The sequence below is a fragment of the Calliphora vicina genome, chromosome 2 (genome assembly GCF_958450345.1).
Source record: "Calliphora vicina chromosome 2, idCalVici1.1, whole genome shotgun sequence".
NCBI lineage: Eukaryota > Metazoa > Arthropoda > Insecta > Diptera > Calliphoridae > Calliphora > Calliphora vicina.
Window position 1 is genome coordinate 92186990 of NC_088781.1, and position 22939 is coordinate 92209928.

Consider the following 22939-nt stretch of genomic DNA (forward strand, 5'->3'; position numbering starts at 1 on the left):
ATATTTTAAAACCTTCAAAATTTTTTTCTGCTCACGCTTTTTACAATTTATTATTTTTTTTTAATAAAAAATGTATGAAACTACAAACTAGAAAAAATTTCATGAAGATATTGCACTTTAACAAAAATTACACACATTTAAAATTGAGCTACGCGCCTTGACATGCTTATTTCTTATAAAAGTCTGCAACAGTGAAGTTTCAGGTGCTGTTACTTTATAAAACTGTAAATTTCTTTACTTTCAAATGCAATTCTTTGTAGTTGGGAATGTTATCAATCAATTCTATTTAAAATTCTTTTTAAAAATAAAACAAACAAAAAATTGTATATTGATAAGCTAAATTGTTAAAACCTCACACTGTGCACCGTAATAAAATAAGCAAAAAAATATTTTACATACATATATTAAATATTTACAAACTTGTCGAACTCTCAATTAATGAGTTATGCTAATATGTCGCAGACAATATGATACTACTAGTAACTGAAGATCCGTTTCAATAAACAACCCCCTTATATAGGACTATTGTGCAGATGACGCGACGACTCGACTGAATAGCTGTGCGTAGAGATGCTAATCGGGACTGATTTTTGAAAATCCCGGGGTTCGGGATTTGGTAAAGAAAATCCCGAAACCCCGGGTCCGGATTTTTGGGAAATCTAAAATCCCGAAAATTATAAGAAAGAAACGTACATAATTATGTCTTTACAATTGAAAGAAAATATTTTATTTAGCAATTAATTTTTATTAGACACTAAAAAGCATAAAATACTTGCATGAGTACATTATATAAGAAGAAATAACAATAAAGTATTTACATTAGGGTGGGCCGATTTTTTTCACAAAAAATCGTATAGCAGAAACGCATTCCACTGAAAATTTAAAGAAATTTTCACCAAGAAACCATAGGACTAAAATGAAATCCTATCTTGCGCATTTCGTCTTTTATCCAATGATATTTCAGTACATATTTATTTTTTTTAATAAATTTTATCTTTTAGCCTTTTTTTTCCATTACTCCTCTTGGGAGCATATGGCTTCCACAAAGCATCTCCATCTTACACGATTTGTTGCAGTTGTTTTCGCATCTTCCCATGTAATATTGCACTGTCCTAGATCTTGGAGTATAGTGCGTCTCCATGTATTCTTTGGTCGACCACGGCTTCTTGAACCTTGAGGGTTCCACTCTAGCGCCATCCTTGTTATACTGTCAGGATTCTTTCTGATAGTATGGCCGATCCATTTCCTACGTTTTATTTGTGTTAGTATGGCTTCCTCGTTGGTGAGGTTCCAGAGATCCGTATTGCTGATGTTGTTAAGCCAGAATATTCTGCATATGATTCTGAGGCACTTGTTAATGAATACCTGTAGTTTTTGCGTGATGGTGTTCGATAATAACCAAGTTTCACTTCCGCACAGCAGAGTAGACTTCACACATGCGTTGAATATTCTAAGCTTGGTACGTCTGAATATTTGTGAGTTTCTCCATACTGGTTGTAGTCTTCCTTTTTTTTTCGTCATTTATTTATTGTATCTTCATTATTTAATGAACTAACAATAAGTGGTTCAAATCTTATATCTAATAATTATTATTTAATTAGTCCAGCCAGTGCCGGACGAAAAAAATTTATATTCATGGTTGTTTTGGTTAAATTGGCACTCTTCCTTCTAGATTAGGTCTGCTGTGTCCCTCCTTCTTAATCGAGTGTGGCCACGGTTATCTAATATGTTGCGGGCCAACGGGTTTGGGTGAACTTCAAGTTTTTTTTAAATATTTTTGTACATTTTAGATTTCAGTTTTTACAATGGGCACGTTTAGATCTTTGTGTATATTCGCGTTTTTGATATACCAGGGGGCAACTGTAATCATTCTTAGAAACTTGTTTTGGCGTCTTTGAATCTTTTCTACATTTGACGCTGAGGCCGTGCCCCATAACTGTATGCCATAACACCATATCGGTTTTATGATCATGTTATAAAGTAGAAGTTTACAATCTAAACTAAGAGTAGAGTTTCTGCTAATAAGCCAATTAATTTGAATTGATTTCAATTTCATTTGAGTCAACTTTGCATCTATATGACTTTTCCATGTAAGGCGACGATCGAGATGTATTCCGAGGTATTTCACTTCCGATTGTTGAATTATTGTTTGGTTATTGATATGAATAGGGGGGCATGATTCTCTACGCAATGTAAATGTTATGTGTGTACATTTTTGCTCGTTGACTTTAATTTTCCATTGTTTTAACCATTTTTCTAATTCAAATATGTGGTTTTGTAAGTAACGAGACGCTTGTTGAGGGTTTTCATGAATGCTTAGAATAGCAGTATCATCAGCAAATGTTGATGTATGAGTGCGATTGTTAGTTGGCATATCAGACGAATATATCAAATATAAAAAAGGTCCCAGGATACTGCCTTGGGGGACTCCAGCTTCAATGGGTTGTGCAGTACTTAAAAAGTTTCCCTCTTTAACCTTAAAAGTTCGACCAGTTAAATAGCTTTCCAACAGCTTATGTGTGTTTGCGGGTAAATTTTGACTCAGTTTGTATATTAATCCAGCATGCCATACCTTATCAAATGCTTGAGAGATGTCGATGAAGAGTGCGGAACAGTATTTCTTTTCTTCAAATGCTTTTCTTACCATATTTACAAGTCTATGGGTTTGTTCGATAGTACTGTGTTTTCTTCTAAATCCAAATTGATGATTCGGAATACAATTGTTTTCAGTTAACATCGGGTACAACTTGTTCATAAGTATCTTCTCAAATAGCTTTGTATATTAGACCAGTGGTACGCAAAAAGAGGCATTTAATTTGTGTGCTCTTTTGGGTAAAAAATAAAATATCCACAACAACATCAACAAACTGAATGAATTGTGTGTATTTTTACGCTCTATTACGCTCTTTTGTTCACATTCGGGTTGTTTGACGAAAATCATCGTAACCTCAACAATATGAACGCCTACCATGGTATTAGACAATAGGCTGATGGGTCTGTATGATTCTACTTTTGTGTTATCTTTTCCCAGCTTGGGTATCATGGTAACCAGTGAAACCTTCCATTCTGGAGGATAATATTCAAGTCGTAATATAGCATTAAAAATAAAAAGAATTATTTTTATTGCTATCCGGGGTAGCTCCATAAGCATCTTGTTGCTGATCTTGTCCATACCAGGCGCTTTCTTGGGATTTAAATCAACAATAGCATTTTCGATCTCTCGAATCTCAAAACGTAGTACGGGTATGGCTGCTCCAAAATGGGGTGCAACAGGTGGCAACTTAATTGCTTCGTTTGATGTGTTCGGTGTAAATACTTTTTTTAAATGATTAACAAACAGATTCCCTTTTTCAGTATCATTTCTTGCCCAACCACCACTTGAATTTCGCAAGGGGGACTTACATATAACGGGTCTTTTAAGACTTTTTGTTGCTCGCCATAATGAGTAATCCGATTGCGTTGCTTCCGGGCCCTCTAAATATTTATTCAATGATTCCATTTTTCGAAATTCCAAGAGCTTTTTAAGTCTTTTGGGGGATCTGTGCAATTGCCACTCTCTGCGAAATCTTTTTTCATTTAAGAGCCGTTCGACATCTGTAGAATTAATTCTATTATATCTGATTTGTCGGGGGTTTGGGTAGCATGTTGAGCAGCCAGTTGGAGATTTTTATCGAAATTGATAAGAGAGTGATCGATATTTTCTGGTGTTATTAGCGGTATGTTTTCCGAGCAATGTGTACTGAGGTATTTTTTATATTTGAGCCAATTTATTCTTGTGCCTGCCATCGCTAAATTACCAGTCGGGGATACAATTTCTAGGGGGCTCAATAAAGTAACAATAGTGGGTGAGTGATCTGAAGATAGTTCCAGCGAGGATTCAATTTGAATCATTTCTCTAGGGATATTTTTCATCACGCTAAAATCTATAATATCCGGTATTTTTCGTGGGTCAGTAGGCCAGTAAGTAGGTTGGCCGCTCGAAGGCACATTCAAATCCATTTTAGAAATTGTATCGAACAAAACACGACCTTTAGGGGTAGTCCGTCGTGATCCCCAGAATGTGTGTTTAGCATTATAATCGCCAGCAGCCAGGAAACGGGATTTAAAAAATCTATTATATTGACTTTCTGTAATTGAAAATCTAGGGGGGAGTATATCGATGAAATCACTAAGTTTCGATGAAAATCTTCAAGACAGATTGTAGTAGCTTGAAGATAATCTTCTCAAAAATCACACATTAAGTAGTGTTTTTATTAAAATTGCCGAGCCTCCGCATGCTCTACCTCTGGGATCTTTGGTGTCATATATTACATATCCATTTATTCGAAATGAACTTCTGGACGTCAAATGAGTTTCAGAAACCAGCATTACATCAATTTGTTGGTTTCTTAAAAAATATTCGAGTTCGTTTTTGTGTTGGCGTATGCCGTTTGCATTCCAAAAACATATTCTTAGGCAGTTCATGGTCTGTTAAGTACAGCCTGCAATAACATTGATTGCATCTTAAGCATTTCTTGCATCATGTTACTCATTGAGTTTGTAAAGTTATTTACCGATTACACAAGAGTTTCTATTGTAGATTCTAGTCGGGTAAAATTGAAAATTGGCGTTTGCTCTCTTACCTCTGGGTTCACATTTTCGTTTTGAAGTTGACGGACTTGCGTCTGAGTTTGGTTGTTTCTAAGTACATTTGCATATGTTACTTTGTTGTCATATGTCTGTTGCAACGGGGGGTAGTTAAAATTGTTGTTGCAATTGCTGCATTTTTTTTATTTTAGGATCATCTTTGGATTTGTTACATTGGGATGTGTTATGCAACTCCCCGCAAATGACACATACTGGTGGCAATATGCCTTGGTTTGTCCATATTCTTGGCAATTCATACATTGGACGGGGCCAAATCGTTTGTGTGGTTCTTCTACCGTAATTTTACGATGCAATAAGTACTTCAGGTTATATATGGGATGTGTTTCATTTTTTTTCAGGTTTCATTTTTTTCAGGGATTACGTAAAAAGAGTTCTCTCCTATTAATGAGATCAGGCTCTGAACCAGTGGATTCGAATTATTTCCTCTCAAGTAAATGGGGGGTGGTTTTGTAGAGTGGATTTTATTTACTGGTTCATTAGTTTCACATTCCAGAATAGAAAAACGATTTTCATTGTTTAGTCTACCAGGTTCACTATCCTTATATAATTTGGCCAAGGGTGCCGCTTTCGAGGACTTGGGACTTCGTGCCCGTTTTAATACTGTAATATATCGGTCCATTCCAACCTGTATTTGGGATTTATTATCTTTATTTAATGGTTGACTAATCTTGGGTATAGCGCCGCTTAATGGGTTAATTTTATTTGTAGTTAGTGTGGTGGATTTCGTATCTGAAGCTGATATAGCTAGCATACTTTCTGGCATAGATAAAATATTTTTATTTTCTGGTAACTCTCCTATAACAGCTGTTGAATTTTCTTTTGTTTGACAATCATTAGTTGTTGTCAATGCGGGAGAACAAGAACGAGCACGGTTAACAGGTTTGGCGGTTAAAAACAAGTTGTCATCTATTCTTCTGTTTGTTTTGTTTATATTTTTTTCATCTACATTAACTGTAACGTATGCATTTCTGCCGTTTACACTTAAGGGTTGATTAGCCGACTGTAATGTAACCTTAACGGAACGGAACAGCTGATCGTTTCTATTGTGTGTAAAGTAGTTAAAGCAGTTGTAGTGACAAAATGTAACGTAACTGTAACGTCTGAACCTGTTAAAAACAGAATTTCTTTACGTTTCAACGTGACATTTACTAATGGTGTTGTCAACTTGTTGATTTTAAAAGTCTTGTATAAAAAATACTTATGCTCAGAACGCTTAACAATATTTTCAATGTTCTAAAAATGTTTTAAATATTTCAATAATATAAATACATAAATAAAAAACAAAATGTAAGAAACTCACTGTTTATTGTTGATTTTTTGTTTAAGCTTTGGTATTTTTACAAATAAAGCTTGAGTGTCTGTAATTCTCATTCACTCTATAGTTTGATTTGTATAATATCTTTAGTTTTTCTAAAGCCTTTTGGGAAAAGGTTTCCTGATGATCTGGCCTAAGCAACCAGTGAAATGCGCATAGTCTACGTTTACAATGCAGAAATTGAATGCAGAAGTTGAAGAGGTACAGTGTGTATTACACAGGTTTAGATTAGTTCAAAAGAGAATGAGAAAAATGTCTGCCTTTCAATTTCTGCATTGTAAAAGGGGATAAAGGAACTAGCATATCCCACAACAATAAATGTCAGTGAATTTATCAATAATTGGGAAATTTAGCACAATTCTTACTAAAAACAAAATTTTTTTATTGTTATGGTAATATTTACATATTATACAAATTAGTTCACACAAGCATTTATAAAATGTATACTAATAATAGTCGAAAGTAATAAGTTTGAAAATATTAAATTAATATTTTGTATAGACAAATTAAATTAACAAATTAGGGCCATTATTACAACTTGCCTTTATGTTCGAAATAGTGAAGGTGAAACTTTAAGCAATAGAAAAAGGTACCCTTAAAGTTAACTATTACTATTACGTCACTTCGAAGCACTTCACAATGATGATGAATAAATTTTTTTTTTAAATCGCAGAAAAATATTATAAAATTGTTTCGATTTGAACAGTATTTAAAACAATTGTGTTGATAACACTTTCAAACAGCTGTTTAAATTTGTTTGTTTATGTCAAAAACATATGACACGTTTTTAATGTTCTATAATCGCACTAAAGTGTTACGTTAAGTCAACATTACGGTTACATTACATCAACGGTCGGCTAACCCAGCCTTTAACCTTCGCTCACTGTTGTCGTTAAAGAGACTCATTAAAGAGTATTTTTAATTACTTTCGTTAACACTCTTGATCTTTATTTAATAGTCAATGCACAAAAAAGGTTAAAAAAAATACAAAGAATTTTCTCGTCCTTTCGCGTAAACAATAAACAGGTGATATTTATATTTATTTTCCGATAGATACATTAAAATAACGAATTAACTCGGAGTAAAAATAAAACACGTCCAGTTTCAATCCGGATCCGATGAACATCGCTGTCTTCCTAATGCCGCTCTCGATTTATTGAGCCTGTCATTTACGTCTGTTTCAGCGCCGCCATTTGTTGATACTGTACTGCCTAGATAGCAGAAGCTTTCTACGTATTCATCTGGTTGGCCTTGTAGCATGATGTTATCGGTGCTAACGTTGTTGATTCTCATAGCATTGGTTTTCTTGATATTTATCTCAAGTCCAACATTGCGTGCTAATCTTACCAAATCATCCATCTTTGCTTGCATATTGGAGATCTTACGCGAGAGTAGACAAATATCATCCGCATAATCCAAATCTTCGAGTTGGCGTGAGAGGCTCAATGTTATTCCTCTTCTCTCTGAACAGACTTCGATCATGATGTCATCCAGCACTATAGAGAATAGCAGATGTGATAGGGGACATCCTTGTTTTACTCCAGCGTTTGTGTGAAATGGTTGACTTATATTCCCGTTGTGAAGAACTGATAGTTCTGCATCCTCGTACATACACAGAAAAAAGTTTCAACATAAATAGTATGATTTGATTTCATTGATTTCAATTCATAACATTTATAAATAATTTCTTAAATATTAAGATTTTTTCATATTTTATGTTTTCAAATTAAATCTAGAAGGCTTGAAAAATATAATTTCATTTTCATTTATATTTTTTTGTTTTTGAAAAATGTTTGAAATTTTCCTTGGAAAATATTTTATTTATTTTTTTGATTTTCAGCCACAAAATGAGCAAATATGCGCGAAATTGATTAAATTTTTTTAATGGGATGATATGCTTAATGTTTATGGATATTTTATTATGTTCAATGATATTTTTTAAGTTTCAGATATTATTGATTCATCTTAAAATATTGGCCAATATATGGCTACTAAACAAATATTTTTACATTAATTCATTAGATAATCCAATTATAATATAATTTATTATAAAATATTATTAAATTTATGAAAAAAAGCAAAAATTTCCGTCATGAACAATTTTATAATATTTATGAACATGTTCTTAAACTGAATGAAAAAAGTTTGGGAAAAAAAGTCAAGTTCGATTAATAATATTTATTACAAAATTCATTCCAATTATGAATTTCTTTTTTCTGTGTAGCTCTGATGATTTTAGCCTTTTAGCAATCGAAATATTTTCATTTAGTTCGAGATAAAATCATCTGAGATAAAATCTATTTCATTTGAAGAGGATTTAAATTGTGTTTTGTTAGACAACTTACAAAAAAGGTGAAGAATTGATTTTCTTGATTGAGCCCCACTCTAGGAAAACCAAAAATACCGTTTTCGTTTATTAACTTTATTGTAGCAGGAGTTGATCTTAAGAACTTTTCTGAACATCACTTTGTGATATTCGGGCATGTAGAATGTCAAAATGCACACAAAACTGACAATTTCCCCTATTTATGAAAAACGGGATTTGGAAAATCCCGAAAACCCTGGATTTAAATTAAAAAATCCCGGGCTTCGGGATTTCCTAAATTTTCGGGAACGGGATTCCCCGTTTGGAATCTCTAGTTGTGCGTCAATGACGCTCTTGTTAGAGAGATTCGAGGCAGTCTATCAGCTTAATGTGCTAGGCTTTCCCTTCCATTTAAATGAACAATATTACACCTAGTTTAATGCAGAATACACAATAGTATATTCACATCATGTAATTTTTCAAAAAATATAGGAATGTTTTTGAAAATGTTTTTAAATAAACATTTTAAAAGATTTTAATTAAAGGAGTCACGTCGATGATCATACATATGTATGTTGACGAAACTGAAAGCTAGAATTTAATTTTTTAAATTATTAATAAATTTATTAAATTATAATAAATCAATATATGAACATCGATATGATTAAATTATTCTTACCTTCCATCTCCAGAAACTAGCAGCGAATTAAGAAAACGATCTTCGCCAGCTTTGAATGTAGTTACACAGTCTCCAGATTCTAAATTCATTAGATTTACATACATCCGATTACGTGATAAACAAACCAAATGTTTTTGATCGTGTAGTCCAAAATATGGCATTTTTTGATTCATAACACCTTTGAGAGCAACCTACAATGATTTGATTGTATGTAGGTATGTATGTAGTAATATTATATAGGATATTCTTCAAAACTAAATATCGGTTCGTTTGTGCTCATATTGGAAATTTTGAATAGAAAACGATTTAATTGGAATCTATCGATTTTGTAATTTTTTTTTTTGCAAAAAAGACAATATTCTGAAAATTCACAATTCTTCCTCTAATGATGTTCCAAACGATATAAAGCACGCGAACAAACGAAAGAAAACATAAACTTACCTTAAAATTACCATCATCCAAATTGATTACTTTGATCTCCCTTCTACATAATACAGCTGCATTGTATGTACCAAATGGACACATGGCTGTTGGTTGGGGAATACCCTGAAGAACGCGAACTCGCGAACAACTTTTAACGTCCCATATACAAATTTCCTCACGCTCTGTACTTATTGATGCGGCAAAAAATCCGGGATGTGGCAAATTAACTATAACGTCATAAGTAATCTTCCCATTTTGAAGTTCATCTCCGAAATTTGTGTTTATTATGTCTAGGAATGGTATCTCCAGTTCGTTCGTACATTCAAGCCATGACCGAATTATTTGGTCATCATTCAAAGACGGATCTTCTCTAATGCGTGATTTCATGTAGAACTTTATAAGTGTGAAAAACTGATGGCCATCGTAGTTGAGTTCATACATGTACATTTTAAGAAAATCCTTAAGCAAACGAATATGCACGTATGACTGATGAGTGGTGCTCGATATCTTTTCAGATATTAATACGTCACTGAGAAGGTGTGCCGGACCAGTGGCGTGCACTTTATCAGCCATCCATTGCAGTTCAGTAAAGTAGAAACAGTTGAATAATATTTCAATTTTATTCAGTCCCGATTGATCTTCCATTACATTACAGAAGTGATGGTAAGGCAACTTTAAGAATTTTTGATAATTGTAGCTGAAAGTTTTGTCGAGAGGCGAGATTTTTTTCTAAATATTTTATGATTATTGACACCCATATATTCAAAAATACTTACATAGGAGTAATTTCCTTTAGGCCGTTGAAAAAGTTTTCTTGTCTGTCAAAATATTCCCGGATTATTTGGTGAACATGTGCGTGTTTACTCTTATATTTTGCTAGAATAGCATTTCGAAATGATTTATCAGCGATTCGAATATTTCGTATTGTTAGGAGCATTGGGCCCATGAGCCAACAAAATTTCGACCAAACCCTAAATGCGACCTGCGCATCAATTTGGCTTATTCTATGAAATATGTCAATACAATCGCTTTCTCTAATACCCCATTCGGAGAGTGATAATATGAGCATCAATATTTCTGAATGGTCGCTAGAAAATTTTGATTCCATAACCTGTAAGATTTTTCCCAACATTTCGGATATGTCTGTCATTGAAATAGATGTATGGCCCAGCCAAGCTAACCACCACAGTGATTTGGCATGGAAAGGTGTTTTGCCATGCAACATTTTCCAATCGTGTGGCATTTTGATGGCCCCATTTGCAGCATAGAAATCTCCACCACCAGAACTTAGAATATCCTGCCATTGGCGTTCACTAAATTGCTTCATTTTGATGAAGCATCTATTAGGAATTCCAGTTTCAATCAGTTTTTCAATCAAAAGATTTTCCTCATTGTTGTGCTCCGTCAAGGTTAAAATGATCTTGCACATGCTGCTCAAATTTATTGGCAGCCATTCTAAATTAATTCCATTCATAATGTCATCTACAGAATCGATTATAATGACAAAAAAACATTTTGTGCTTTTAATAACATCCTGTATTACTTGCGAATAGTTTTCGAGAGTCTGAAAAATAAAAACAAAATACATTGGTAAGCAGAGTAAATACTCCAGTAGTACGAATTATATATATGTATGTATATTAGAGTTCGTTTGTGACCAGGTCACTTCATTTGTCTTTCGGGTATCATAATTTTTCTGAAGGTTTTTGCGTAAATAAGAATAATGGCGTCCTTTTATTTGGAAAATTTTCACTCCTTGTGGTCGTATCTCTACTTTTAGTTACTTTACAGGAGAAGGAAAAAACTCAATAATAACAGAAAGTGAAATTGAAAAAAAAACAACTAAAATATTTTTAGAGAAGTTGTTTTAATATAAACCAAAAAAATATGCATTCAACTTTAAATGAGTTTGGGCTTTTTATAATTACTGTGAATCTGTAATCGTCAACATAGGAAACTGAATTTTTTAAGGGAGGTCTATTTGTCTAGCAGAATATGTAAAAAGCCCGATTTTGTAAAAAAAACGAGATACGACCTTTCTATATTAAGCCATCGATATGTATGTTCTAGCTTTTATCCCGCTGCTTCGTTAGTGGAGCAATGCAACCAAACTTTAAAGCAAGTGAGAACATCCAAGTTTGTTTTTTAAATCAGATATTTAAAGATTAGATGAATGTTACAGAAAGTATTATGTTTCATTCACTTTTATGTAGATTCCTGGTCCAGATATGAATGGTAATAATGATAATTTTTTAATTTTGTTAACTTTTTGGACTATTGAGTAATGCAAACGCAGATCTCACACATTGCCAAAAATCTGAGCCCATTAGATTGTTTTAAAGATGGTGTATAATTTCAGTATGTATATTTTATTATGTAGTATGATTTGAAGACAAGTATAAATTGTGAATAATAATATTAACTGTATTTTCTATGTTTTCCATAAGAAGAAATCTAATATCACAATATATCAAAAAATGCTTTTTTTTAATAAAAAACTTCAACAAAACTAGAATGATATATTTCCAGAGCTTTTAGCAGCATTAATTTTAATGTTAACAAATTTTAACATTTAATGTTGGCAGCACTGTGTTGATAAGTACGGGCTTCGTTTTAGATTTCGGGCTCTAATGTTTCTGTATTCTGTAGAGCACGTCGTTTAATTTCGTAGTCACCACGTATGGTCCATCCCAATGGAATTGTAGTTTGGGAGACAGCTGTTCTACGTTGTGGATTATACAATAGTACAAGCTGGTCTTCGTATTATTTTATTATATTATTTACACCACACACTAATCGCTATGGGAATTCCCACGCATCACTCTCGTCCATGCCATTTTCGATTAATTGGAGCTTTGCAGTTACGCTGAATTTGAACCGACTTTACCTCAGCTATAACTTTTGATTCTGTTAGGCGACCAGATTTTGAAAATGAAAATAGATGACGTAAAGAAAAAAGTAAAAAATTTATTTGAATTCAACATTTTACCTGCATCAAATAAGCTGTGAGTCAGTGTATACTCACAGCTTATTTGATGCAGGTAAAATTATTTTAGAAAATCGAAAATTAGTAGAATGTTCATTAAATTTATCAAACAAATTTTATATAAAATGTAATGATATATGTCCCGTTATAATGCTGAGGAAGAAAAAATAACAACAACCAATCTATTGAAGAAATATTAATGAAAAAAAGAATTTTCTCCTTAAAATATGCTCACAGCTTAAATGATGCAGTGTATTTGATACTTTCTCTGATAATGAAATACCGTTGCAATGCATTTTTTTCTGTTTGGGCACTAAGCTAAGGTCATTTTTAAAGAATTTTAATAAAAATAAGTTGAAAAGATTTTAAATTTTAAAATGGGAAAACAAACTTCACTTGTGAAAAGAAAAGTCGCTATTCGTCATTTGAAACAGTGCAAAATCCAACAATTAACTTTTGAAATTGTTGCAATTAGTTCCTCAACTGTCCAGCACATTATAGAAAGGTTTCGCCGCGAAAATAGAATAGACGATAAGGGTAGATCTGCGCCAAATAAAATGTTCAATAATGCAGATAAGAGATGGTAATCCAAGTTATATTTGCTTTCATATACAAAAATAACGGACTTCTTGAATGAAATGTCTGTGTTCAAATGTTGTCGACAAAACTCGATTCTACGTTTTCTATTAACAGCATTTATAAACGGCTTATTTCAAGCACTCCATCCATCAAAATTTGCCTCGCGCAGAACCCATCAAACCTAAACATTTTTCAATCTAATTCTTTAACTTTGGAGCACTTAAATTGGGCTTTTCTTTAACTTTACGGACAATCCATCACTTATCTGCATTATTAAATATTTTATTTGGCGCAGATCTACCCTTCTCGTCTATTCTATTTTCGTGGCGAAACCTTTCTATAATGTGCTGGACAGTTGAGGAACTAATTGCAACAATTTCAAAAGTTAATCGTTGGATTTTGCACTGTTTCTTTTCTCAAGTGAAGTTTGTTTTCCCATTTAAGCTGTGAGCATATTTTAAGGAGAAAATTCTTTTTTTCATTAATATTTCTTCAATAAGATTGGTTTTTGTTATTTTTTCTTCCTCAGCATTATAACAGGACATAGTACATCATTACATTTTATATAAAATTTGTTTGAAAAATTGAATTAACATTCGACTAATTTTCGATTTTCTAAAATAATTTTACCTGCATCAAATAATCTGTGAGTCACTGTATTTTACTGAAAAGTGCTCCAAGATTGTATGGACGAAGAAACATTTCAGGGTACAGGCCGCCCCCCACTAGAAGTGTATTATTAGGATGATATGATAACGTTAACTGGTGGCGCATCGACGTTGAAGATTTGAGGTGGATTTAAAAGGGGAAAAAAATAATTTTTTTTTAAGTTTTTGGAAAAATGTTGCCATTAAATAATTTGCAATTTAATTTAAAAGAATCGAAATGCGTAATTGTCGTTCTAATGAGATATAAAAGACAAAAATTGATTAACAAATTTTAAAGTTATTAAAAATTCTCCAGGCCACTAGATATGTAGGAACAAAATTAATATATTTAGAGAAATATTAAATTAAAAGCTATTTTTTACTTAAAATATATCCATATTTACTTGTATTTGAATTTTTGTCTTCGTAGGACACCGGTAATTTATTCGCAGGTATGATCAAAACAATTTAATTAACAGCAGTTCCAAAACTCCATTTCAAATTTTAAAAAAAATTTGTTTAACAAATATCAACATTTTTTGATCATCTTAATGGGATTTATAGAGAATATAAAAGGGAATAAAAATATGAAAAAATTATGTCGAAAATCGCAAATGAAAACATAAAGGAGATATTATGTTTTCATTTGCGATTTTCGGGAAAAACTAATTATTTGGCCATATTTTGGCGAATGAACCTTCTTTACTGTTATGAATTTTAAATAAACCAATTCAGAATATTATAGTACAGATAATTTTAAACATACTCTGAAAGTTTTACTAAAATCTGTAAACGTTAACCCTTAAATCGTGAAGGACAAATGTTTCAATATTTGGGTTTTCTAATTGAAAGATAGCGAAACGTTATACATATATTTTTAGGACGATTTTAATGAAACTTTACAAAAATGTAGCATAAAGTCTAGTACATATTTACAAAATTTGTTTTGATTTTAAAAAATGAAATGACAAAAGATGGCAGATTATAAAAAAAAAATTGACATATAGAGGACACAAATTTTATAGATGACAGCCAGTTAAAATAGATGATTGTCCTCTAAAAAAGAGGACGTATGGTCACCTTGGATTCTGGCCCTGCTATGCTTATCATCTAATGCATTCATAACTGCTCTTTTACAACGTTCGCCTAACATATTTGCTGCGTAGAGATTATCTAGGCGATTTCTTGTGCAATGCGACGGTTTCTGCAAACGATGGCTTCATTGAGGCACAAACCACACAAATTTCTTGAAGTCTGTCGTCTGTAGTTTTAAAACTTTCCTGAAATTTCGGTTTCATTTCAACTAATAGGAATTGTTTTCGTGAGTTAGCTATTTGCAAATAAAAATTAATTCACTGTTTATACGGCTAATTTTTCTATTTTCATAATATTTATTAGCGAATAAATTGTAGAGTTTATACAAATTCCCAACAAAAATATAATGAATCATTTACAGGGGATTTTAAAATTAGGTAGCTACGACTAAAAAGATGTTAAAACACAACGATCCTAATATAAAACAAGTAAGAGTGCTATATTCGGCTATGCCGAATCTTATATACCCTTCACCTTTGTTGTGGATGCATTATTATTTTTTATAATTAGTATATAGGTATGTATGTACATTGCCCACTTTCAGCGTACAGCATCCTAAATTTATCAAGAACACAAACGAAACAGAACACCAAAACAAAAAACAAAAACAAAATACGCAAGGCAATGAAACCAACACACATCCAAACATACGTTTAATTGTATAAAAAACAACAACAACGCCAAAAGAAACAAAACACAAAAGAAAAACAAAATACGCAAAGCATGCACATTCAAACATACGATTTGTTGATTTTTTGTCAAAAAAACCAACACACAACCAAACAAAAGTTTAGTTGTATAAACAACAACAACAACGCCAAAAGAAACAAAACACAAAAAAAAAAAACAAAATACGCAAAGCTTGCACTTCCAAACATACGTTTTGTTGTTTTTTTGTCAAAAAAACCAACACACAACCAAACAAACGTTTTGTTGTATAAAAAACAACAACAACGCCAAAAGAAACAAAACACAAAAAAAACAAAATACGCAAAGCTTGCACATCCAACCACACGTTTTGTTGTTTTTTGTCAAAGCATGCAATACATTGTGTTTTTTGATGAAATTTTCAGAGGTTGTCTCGGATTTTTGCTCATATCTCCGTTATTTATGGACGGATTTTGCTGATTTTAAATAGCAAAATTCTCGAAAGTATGTCTGACAGAATTGTTGAAGATTTGGATCCCGGAGATATCTGGGGCCTTCAGAAAATTGATTTCAACAGACAGACAGACAGACGGACATGGCTTAATCGACTCCGCTATCTTTAAGGATCCAGAATATATATACTTTATAGGGTCGGAAATGAAAAATGTAGAAATTACAAACGGAATGACAAACTTATATATACCCTTCTCACGAAGCTGAAGGGTATAAAAAAGACCCCTTTCACACTAGGCAATTTAGTTGCGCAAGTCTCTTGTGTTTGTAGACACCAGAGGTAATGTCGTGTTGAGGAGAAGAAAATTTTGCATGCTGTTTTGTTATTGGGCAATAGACTTGCGCAACTAAATTGCCTAGTGTGAAAGGGGTCAAATTAACTAGACTGATTAAGATGTATGTAGTTACACAATTTCTTTACCCTCCCACCATGCTGACAATTTATCATAATTTCTCCTACCCCATACTTCTTTCTTCACCTTTTGTAATTAAAAAATACTAAATTTAAGACGTTAAATTATGTTTATTGTTCAAAATTCAATAAATTAACCCAGATATGCCGATTGTTTGTGCTTGATCATTTTAAAATTACCTTTATATTATTTTGGAAGCAAAAGCGAAATAAAAACAGTTCAATTAGAGTTTTTAAAAATTTATTGAAAAAAGTGATTTTTTAAGTCGTCCAGTATAGAGGACATTGGAGTCACAACAACAAAACTAAAACGCAATAATGAAACATTCATGCATATAACAATCAAGCTACTCTTCATAAATATAAATTATAAAAAATATAGTATTTATTCACTTGTAAATGTACAAAATTTTACTTTCCGTACGAACGAGATATGTCCATAATAACAGAATATGGGCATTATGAAAATATCACAAATTAAAAATTCAATAACTCAAAAATAGTAGCAAAAAATAATGCGATCACACAATCTCCCATGAGGTATTGGTGAGTACTAAGTACCCAGCAAAAATTTTGTGAATTTTTGTAATGAGAATAAGTACTTATTTTTATACAGGCTGGTAATGAACTTTTGCATTTAGCACAGCTATCTAGTGTGTTTGACTGGAAAACGGGAGGTTAGTGGTTCGCCACCTGTCAAAGCCATTAATTGTTTTGTTCATATCATATTCATTTATATGTTGATGTTAAAACTATTGTTAACTTCCAATAAAATAACTCGTACATGGAGCAGTGAGTTAGCAGCTTGACTATCAAACACAAGCAAATAATGTGACTGACTGTTCGATTCCCACACAAGGCAATATTTTTTGTGTTTTTTTTTAGCTACATATTCTTGTTGTGAATTTACTACTTATTTCTCAACTGATTGTAAGTACATTTGTAAGCTTGACCCCTGAATTTTTTAAAAATCTCGAACAACGGTAAGTAGTGTTTCAGTCAAATAATAAGTAGTTATCGCTTTGCTCCAATTATACTTGCTGGCTTACTAGATAAGTAAAGTTTTTGCTGGGTATGTGAACAAAAAAAAATGGTATTTTGATAAACGTGACGTATCCTGTAAACAAGAACTGCATGTAATTAAGATTAATTTCTTATTATTGGTGACTGTTATATACAAAATGAATATTTTATTAAATTAATAAAAGTTATAATATTTAAGTAAAATATCGACTACAATCAATGGTTTAATTAAAAATTATCGTTGCTATTAATATATAGTATGTAGGGAAGTTATAAGTTTGTAAGTATATTTGTTTATAAACGTAACATAAATATATAAGTAAACGTATTTTCGTTTAAATTGTTTTTATAAATTATATTGAAAACAAATGAATTTCAATATTAAATGAAAGTATATTTATGTTATGTTTTCTTTTAAATAGATTGAGTGTTAATAATATTAAATAGAGGTTGAAATACAAATGAAATATGACTTATGAACAAACTTTAAATGACTTATCAAATTCAAAACGACTCTCGTTATCTGGATCAAATGTGTGAATAGTGATGATTAGATGTGACACTCTAAATTTTAAATACTTGGTCACCCCAATTGTAAATCAAAATAAGGCAAAAAAAAGTATAGATCTTGATGGTGATATAACTGGTTCTTATCTTTGTCTCCAGTGCTTGACCCAATAGAAATATCGATATATATTGATCAGTTCTGTAGTTGTTTATGGATTTGAGAGGGATTGTATAACCAATATCAAAAAATGTTCCCTTTTCTACACGTTGACTTGCTATTCTCCACAATAAATATATGTTGTAACCTCCAATGGTCAATTTCACAACTAATTTAGATTCCAAATTTACAGCGAGATTTACAAAAATTCTTATTATTCTTGATAGAAAATTTCAATATCTTCTAAATTATATCTCCTAGTCAACTTTCTCGATTAAAATTCTTTTTATAATGAAAAATTTTCTAAAACTTTTGAATATCAAACGTAAAACAAATTCAAAACCTACTTAAACAAATTTTAAAAATTTTTCCCATATATGAAAACTAAACAATTTTCATACACCGAATAAAAAATGTTAATAAAATAACAAATAATTTCCAATTCAGTTTACAAAATCTCTAAATACAATTTAATCAAGATTGCCGCTATCACAAAGTAGATTAAAAATCAAGCTTGCTGCAGAATTTAATCTAAACAAAGGCACCCTTATCAAAATTTTCGTCTTGTTAAAATCAGGTCCATATATCCTTCATATGATATACACCATATGGCCGCCATCGACATCTTCGAGTTCGTAGTTAACATTGCCAAGTTTCCTTTTTACTACTGATCTAACTCCAACTGGTGCAAGTTTAGCATTGAAATGATTTACTAATGAACTCTGACCAAAATTGCGGTGTATTACTACCTGTCCAATGTTAAATTCCCTTTTTCTAGATCTCAAATTATACGATTTGGAATTTCTTTCATATGCGTCCCTAATTCGCATTCGATTTGGGTATCTGATTCAGCAAGCATTTTTAGGTTACGAAGAACCTTGTAATCTTGTCCATGGTTGATCATATTTTGTCCGAAAAGTAGTTCATATGGTGTTCGTCCTATTGTCTGATGTACAATGTTGCGAAGCGCGCAATCTAGGTAAGAAAACATCCCATTCACGTTGATCATTATGAACATACGACCGAAGAGCTTCGTTAATGCATCTATTGACTCTTTCACAAGCGTTTGACTAAGTACTATGGACAGCAGTGTATTGATGATGGATTCCGATTCTTTCCACTAAATATTGAAATTCTTTCGATTTAAATTGACTGCCATTATCGGTTACTATAATTTCTGGTATACCATAACATGTAAAGATTTCGTTTCCTAAATATTCAACAATTGGTTTTGTAATAAATTTTCTTAATGGTTTCAAAAAAGTGAATTTTGTAAAATGGTCCATGATTATTAGAATCCAAATATTTCCGTTATTTGTACGTGGAAGTGGTCCAATCAGATCCATATAAATACGCTGGAATGACCTTTCGGTATTTACCATTTCACCCGTAGGTGGTTTCAGACTTGTACAAGGTGCTTTGGACGTTTTGCATGAAACGCAGTTAAATATATACTCTTTTACATCGATAATCATTTTTGGCCAAAAGAAGAATTGACGTATTCGATTCAATGTTTTTGCAATACCACCATGCGATACGTTGGGCAGATCATGAGCTACCTGAATAACAGTTTTATGTAATTCCAGTGGTACAAAGAGTTTCCATGAATCAGATTCATCTTCGTTTCCTGTTGAAAGTCTTGTCCTTTTGTAGATATATTTATCGATTACTTTATAATCGGGCAATTTTGATTTCAGAAATTCTTTCAAATGCACTTGAATTTAGATCAATTGAGGGTAGGACTTCCAACTCTATTTCATATAAATTATCTTCATTTGCATACGTTCGGGATAAGGCATCAGGAACGATATTTTCCCTACCTTTACGGTGTTCAATCGTGAATTCAAAGCCTTGGAGTTTGAGCGCCCACTCAAATCTTTCTGTCTCATCAACCACTTGAGACTTGCGTGATTTGTTATCACTTTGAATTCTTGACCTTCTATGTAAGCTCTGAACTTCTTTACAGCCAAAACAACCGCAAGGCATTCCAATTCTGTGATAGAGTAGTTCCTTTGTGCCTTGATTAACTTTTGTGACATAAAGGCAATTGGTCTCTCGTTACCATCGTCATCGATCTGAGCTAAAACGGCTCCTATTCCGTCTGTACTAGCATCACATTGTAGAAGGAATGGTTTATCAAAGTTCGCGTGAACTAAAACCGGTGCTGAGGTTAACTTTTGTTTAATAATTTCAAAAGATTTTTGAGTTTCGTCATTCCATAAAAAAGTTTTCCTCTTTGAAAGCAATTTCGTTAAAGGAAACGTAAGCGAGGCATAATCGTCAATAAATCTTCTATAACAAACCCCATACCAAGAAATTGGCGAAGTTGGCGAACAGATTTAGGGATGGGAAATTCTGAAATAGCCTTCACTTTGTCCGGGTCTACTTTTAAACAACCTTCTCCTACAATGTAACCCAAATACTGTACTTGTTTTATAGCAAAGGAGCTCTTCTTGACGTTGATAGTTAAATTATCCTTCATAAACTGAGTAGCCACCTCCTGTAAATGTCGCAAATGCTCATCAAAGTCCTTAGAAATGATTAGGAGGTCATCTAGATATACAAAGACATTCATCCTTAGATGATATGGAACAACTATGTCCATCAATCTACACATTGTCTGTTGGGCATTGCACAATCCAAATGGCATTCGTGTAAACTGATATAATGACCTATTAGGGATTGTGAATGCCGTCTTCTGCCTTGAATCTTCGTCCAATTTTATTTGTCAAAATGCATCTTTTAAATCCACTTTGGAAATAAAGTAAATTGGAGGAAGTCTGGAGATAATACCGTCGATATTTGGAATAGGATAGGCGTCTTTCGTCGTCACAGAATTTAATTTTCTACTATCCAAAAAATCTTACTTTACCTGGTTTCACTATCAAAACTCCAGGAGATGACCAAGGCGAAGCAGGACATTCTTCTATAACGTATCAATTTTGTGAGTTAACAAAGATGTACATCCTAAACCATCCCGCTCAGAATTTGGAAAACAATCAATAATTTTTTCAAGTTGTTGCCTTTGAACTGCAGTCATAGAAATTTTGTTTGAGTCTCCCTCCGAAAAGATTTCATTGATATTATTAATTGTCGCAATTTGTATAAGGAATTTCTGCCAAAAATCTGAATTAATAAAAATTCTATTGATTCTGCCTGACCGTTGTAATTTATATCAAAATATACAGTACCTATTATGCGTTGTTGTAGACCATCGGCCGTTTTAACATTGCCAACCCACGTTTATAATTTCTCCCTCAGTGTTCATCACACTGTGATTGAAATTGGACGTGTTTTATTTTTACTCCGAGTTAATTCATTATTTTAATGATTCTTTCGGAAAATAAATATAAATTACACCTGTTTATTAATTACGCGAAATGACGCTTTTATTTTAATATTATTAAATAAAAAATCAAAACAAGAACTAAAAGACAAATATAATGTTAGTTTCGGAAACCCATTTGACGTCTAGAAGTTTATTTAAGATAAATGGATATGTTTTTTATGGCACAAATGATCCAAGAGATAGAGCATGTGGAGGCTCTGGAATTTTAATTAAAACCCGTATCAAACACCATTCAATGTGTGATATTTGTGAAGATTATCTTCAAGCTACGACAATCTGTTTGGATGATTGCTAGAGACCTATTAATTTCGTCGATATATTCACCTCCAAGGTTTTCGATTACTGAAAACAAATATGAACATTTTTACGAATCACTAGGACCCCGATTCCTGGCAGCTGGCGATTATAATACTAATCATACTCACTGGGGATCAAGACTTGTAACCCCGAAAGGTCGCGCTTTGTTTAATACAATTTCTAAATTGAATTTGAATGTGCTGTCGAGCGGAGAACCAACATACTGGCCTACTGACCCAAGCAAAATACCCGATGTCATTGATTTTGCAGTTACAAAAAATTTACCAATGGAACTAATGCATGTTAAATCTTCATTAGAAATATCCTCGGATCACTCACCTACCTTCGTTACTCTATTGAACCCCCGAGAAATAGTATCCCCGACTGGTCACTCTGCAATATCAAGCACGAAAATAAATTGGTTGAAATATAGAAAATATATTAGCACACACAGTACAGAAAATATATCTCTAAGAACACCAGAAGATATCGATATCTCACTCAAAAATTTTGAACAAAACTTAAAACTTGCTGTTGAACACGCCACTCAAATAACCCAACAAATAAGATACAATAGACTCTATTCTGCAGACATTGAACAGTTATTAGCTGAAAAAAGAAGAGTTCGTCGAGGGTGGCAACTCTATAGATCCCCTCAACTTATAACGGAGCTTAGAAAATGTCGCAAACGCCTCAGTATGCTTCTTCACAAACGCAAAACTGAATCGATTAATAAATATCTGGAGAACTTAGATGCCACCCAGTACTCAAACTACTCTCTATGGCGAGCTACAAAAAATTAAAAAGACCTGTTATGAGCAGACCTCCTCTACGTAATTCTAGTGGAGGCTGGGCGAGAAACGATACTGAAAAAGGAAACCTGTTTGTTAGTCATCTAAAGAATGTATTTTCCCCAAACGAGTCAAACGACATAATAGAGTTACCACCTACATTACCCTATATTACTGCAGCTGAACCACTTCGTTTTGAGATTTCAGAGATTAACAAGGCTATTGTTGATTTAAACTCCAAAAGATCACCTGGTATTGATAAAATCAGTAACAAGATGCTACCCCAAATTGCATTAAGAATAATCCTATTTATTTTTAATGCTATATTACGCCTTGAATATTATCCACCAGAATGGAAGGTTTCTTTAGTTACAATGATACCTAAGCCGGGAAAAGATCACAGTAAAGTAGAATCATATAGACCCATTATTGTCAAATATATCAAAGCTATTCGAAAAACTGTTAATGCACAAGTTAAAGCCGATAGTGAATCATTTTGATTGTATTCCAACTCATCAATTCGGATTTCGAGAAAAACATAACACCATAGAACAAACTCACAGGTT

At 32.6% G+C, this 22939-nt stretch overlaps 1 protein-coding gene across 1 annotated transcript in view; it reads right to left on the bottom strand.

Annotated features, from left to right (window-relative positions):
* The window catches only part of LOC135949936 (uncharacterized), a 134085-nt gene that overhangs the window by 30581 nt on the left and 80565 nt on the right, over positions 1-22939 (bottom strand). Inside the window, exons 7-9 of the mRNA XM_065499399.1 lie at positions 10146-10933; positions 9388-10066; positions 8947-9137 (exon numbers count right to left, since the gene is read on the bottom strand). Coding sequence (XP_065355471.1) covers positions 8947-9137; positions 9388-10066; positions 10146-10933 — 1658 coding nt within the window. The remainder of the gene's footprint in view (positions 1-8946; positions 9138-9387; positions 10067-10145; positions 10934-22939) is intronic.